This window comes from Priapulus caudatus, unplaced genomic scaffold (assembly GCF_000485595.1).
Source record: "Priapulus caudatus unplaced genomic scaffold, Priapulus_caudatus-5.0.1 Scaffold789, whole genome shotgun sequence".
Classification (NCBI taxonomy): domain Eukaryota; kingdom Metazoa; phylum Priapulida; class Priapulimorpha; order Priapulimorphida; family Priapulidae; genus Priapulus; species Priapulus caudatus.
The window spans coordinates 122,900-124,798 of NW_014577850.1; the positions used below are offsets into that span (position 1 = coordinate 122,900).

General features: G+C 46.7%; 1 protein-coding gene across 1 annotated transcript in view; it reads left to right on the forward strand.

Moving 5' to 3' along the window:
* LOC106813541 (transketolase-like) overlaps positions 1-1,899 on the forward strand; it is a 22,091-nt gene that overhangs the window by 9,702 nt on the left and 10,490 nt on the right. Inside the window, exons 4-5 of the mRNA XM_014817703.1 lie at positions 966-1,063; positions 1,512-1,537. Coding sequence (XP_014673189.1) covers positions 966-1,063; positions 1,512-1,537 — 124 coding nt within the window. The remainder of the gene's footprint in view (positions 1-965; positions 1,064-1,511; positions 1,538-1,899) is intronic.

A 1,899-nucleotide genomic window follows, 5' to 3' on the forward strand; every position in this document is an offset into this window, starting at 1 on the left:
CCAGCAGTAGGGTAGGCAGGTAGTTTGGAGTCTAAAGGCGCGTTCGCACGGACGTTTTTAGCCCGAGCCTGATTAGGCCCGCGCCAAATTTGGCTCGAGCCGAGCGTTCACATGGACGGTTTTTCGGGGCCGTGCCGAGTTAGCACGAGCACATTTGGTCCCATCGAAAACGTCTGACCAGGCCCGAGCCAAATTTTAGCACCAGCTAAATCGGTAGAGTGGTAGATGCCACCAGTGTCAAACGTGTACTTCGACGTAATAAAGTCCAAAACAATATAAAAATTCGATAAATTTGATCAGGATGCATGTTTTCAAGATTGATAATTAAACTCGGAACGGAAGTAAACACTGCATCGTACACATCTCGCGACATACTGCCAAAGTATCTGTGAGATATTTGTGCAATAAAATTTATTTGAATTTGAATTTGAATTTGACAGACAGTATTCACTTGCGTACGTGTGAACGCTCCGACTCAAACCGGCTCGAGCCAAATTTAACCTGAGCCAAATTTAGCCCATTTAGCTCGAGCCAAACCATTACCGTGTGAACGCGGTATAAAATGTCACCAGAAAAGTTCATTTGAAAGAACAAATGTATAATAATGCGCAGTATCTGCCTTCAAACACATGTGACAGCTCTCATAGTAAAAACATGTTTAAAAAAAAGTAGCCTTGATGACCTTTCTCTGATAAAGCCATTTGCCTTTGTGCCCCCTCTTCAACTTGCTGCCTGCCACCCTAAAATTACTCATCGCGTAAAATGTAACACTTGCCTCGCACTCTCCACGTCAATTTTAAAATGAGATTAATTTATAAAGTCTTAGATTAGCATTACGATTAAGACGTATGATAGTTGATACGATACAATTGGCAACAATTGTCGGTGACACATGTCAGCTGGAAGCGAGTGAGGGAGTGTGTGAGCATAGCTGACGCGCGCCACATGTGATGTCATCGTTGCAGACGCTGCCGTTCGTTGACGTGGCGACCGGCTCGCTGGGACAGGGGCTGAGCTGCGCTGCCGGCATGGCATACACGGGCAAGCACTTCGACAAGGCGAGGTACGCTGACGGGGGACGCTAGACGGGGGAGAGTCACAGCAAGTTAGAACTGTGGTGTCGTCCGCCTGTGTGCGTGTGTATGTTTGTGTGTGCGTGTGCGTGTGTGTCCGTGTGCTTGTGCATGTGCGCGTGCGTGCGTGCGTGTTTGTGCTTGTGTGCTTGTGTGCGTGTGCGTGTGCTTGTGTGCGTGTGCGTGTGCGTGTGCTTGTGTGCGTGTGTGCATATGCGTATGCGTGGGTGCGTGCGCATGCGTGTGAGTGTGTGTGTGTGTATAAACTATAAATACGTGTGTGTTATAGCTACCTTTCAGTATCACCTGTACGTACCTGTATATTACAGTTACTGCCTCATGGGCTGTATATGTGTGAGTGTGAGTGCGTGTATATATGTATCTGTATGTGTGAGTGTGCGTGTGTATGATCTGTACGTACGCACCTGTATATTACAGCTACCGCGTCTACTGCCTCATGTGCTGTGTGTGTGTGCGTGTGCGTATGATACATACGTGCATGCTACTGCCTCATGGGCTGTACGTGCGTGTGTGTGTGTATACTGTAACCTGTACGTACCTGTATACTACAGCTACCGCGTCTACTGCCTCATGGACTGTATGTATATGACTGTATATTATGTGTACCTGTATACTACAGCTACCGCGTCTACTGCCTCATGGACTGTATGTATATGACTGTATATTATGTGTACCTGCATACTACAGCTACCGCGTCTACTGCTTCATGGGCTGTATGTATATGATTGTATATTATGTGTACCTGTATACTACAGCTACCGCGTCTACTGCCTCATGGACTGTATGTATATGATTGTATATTATG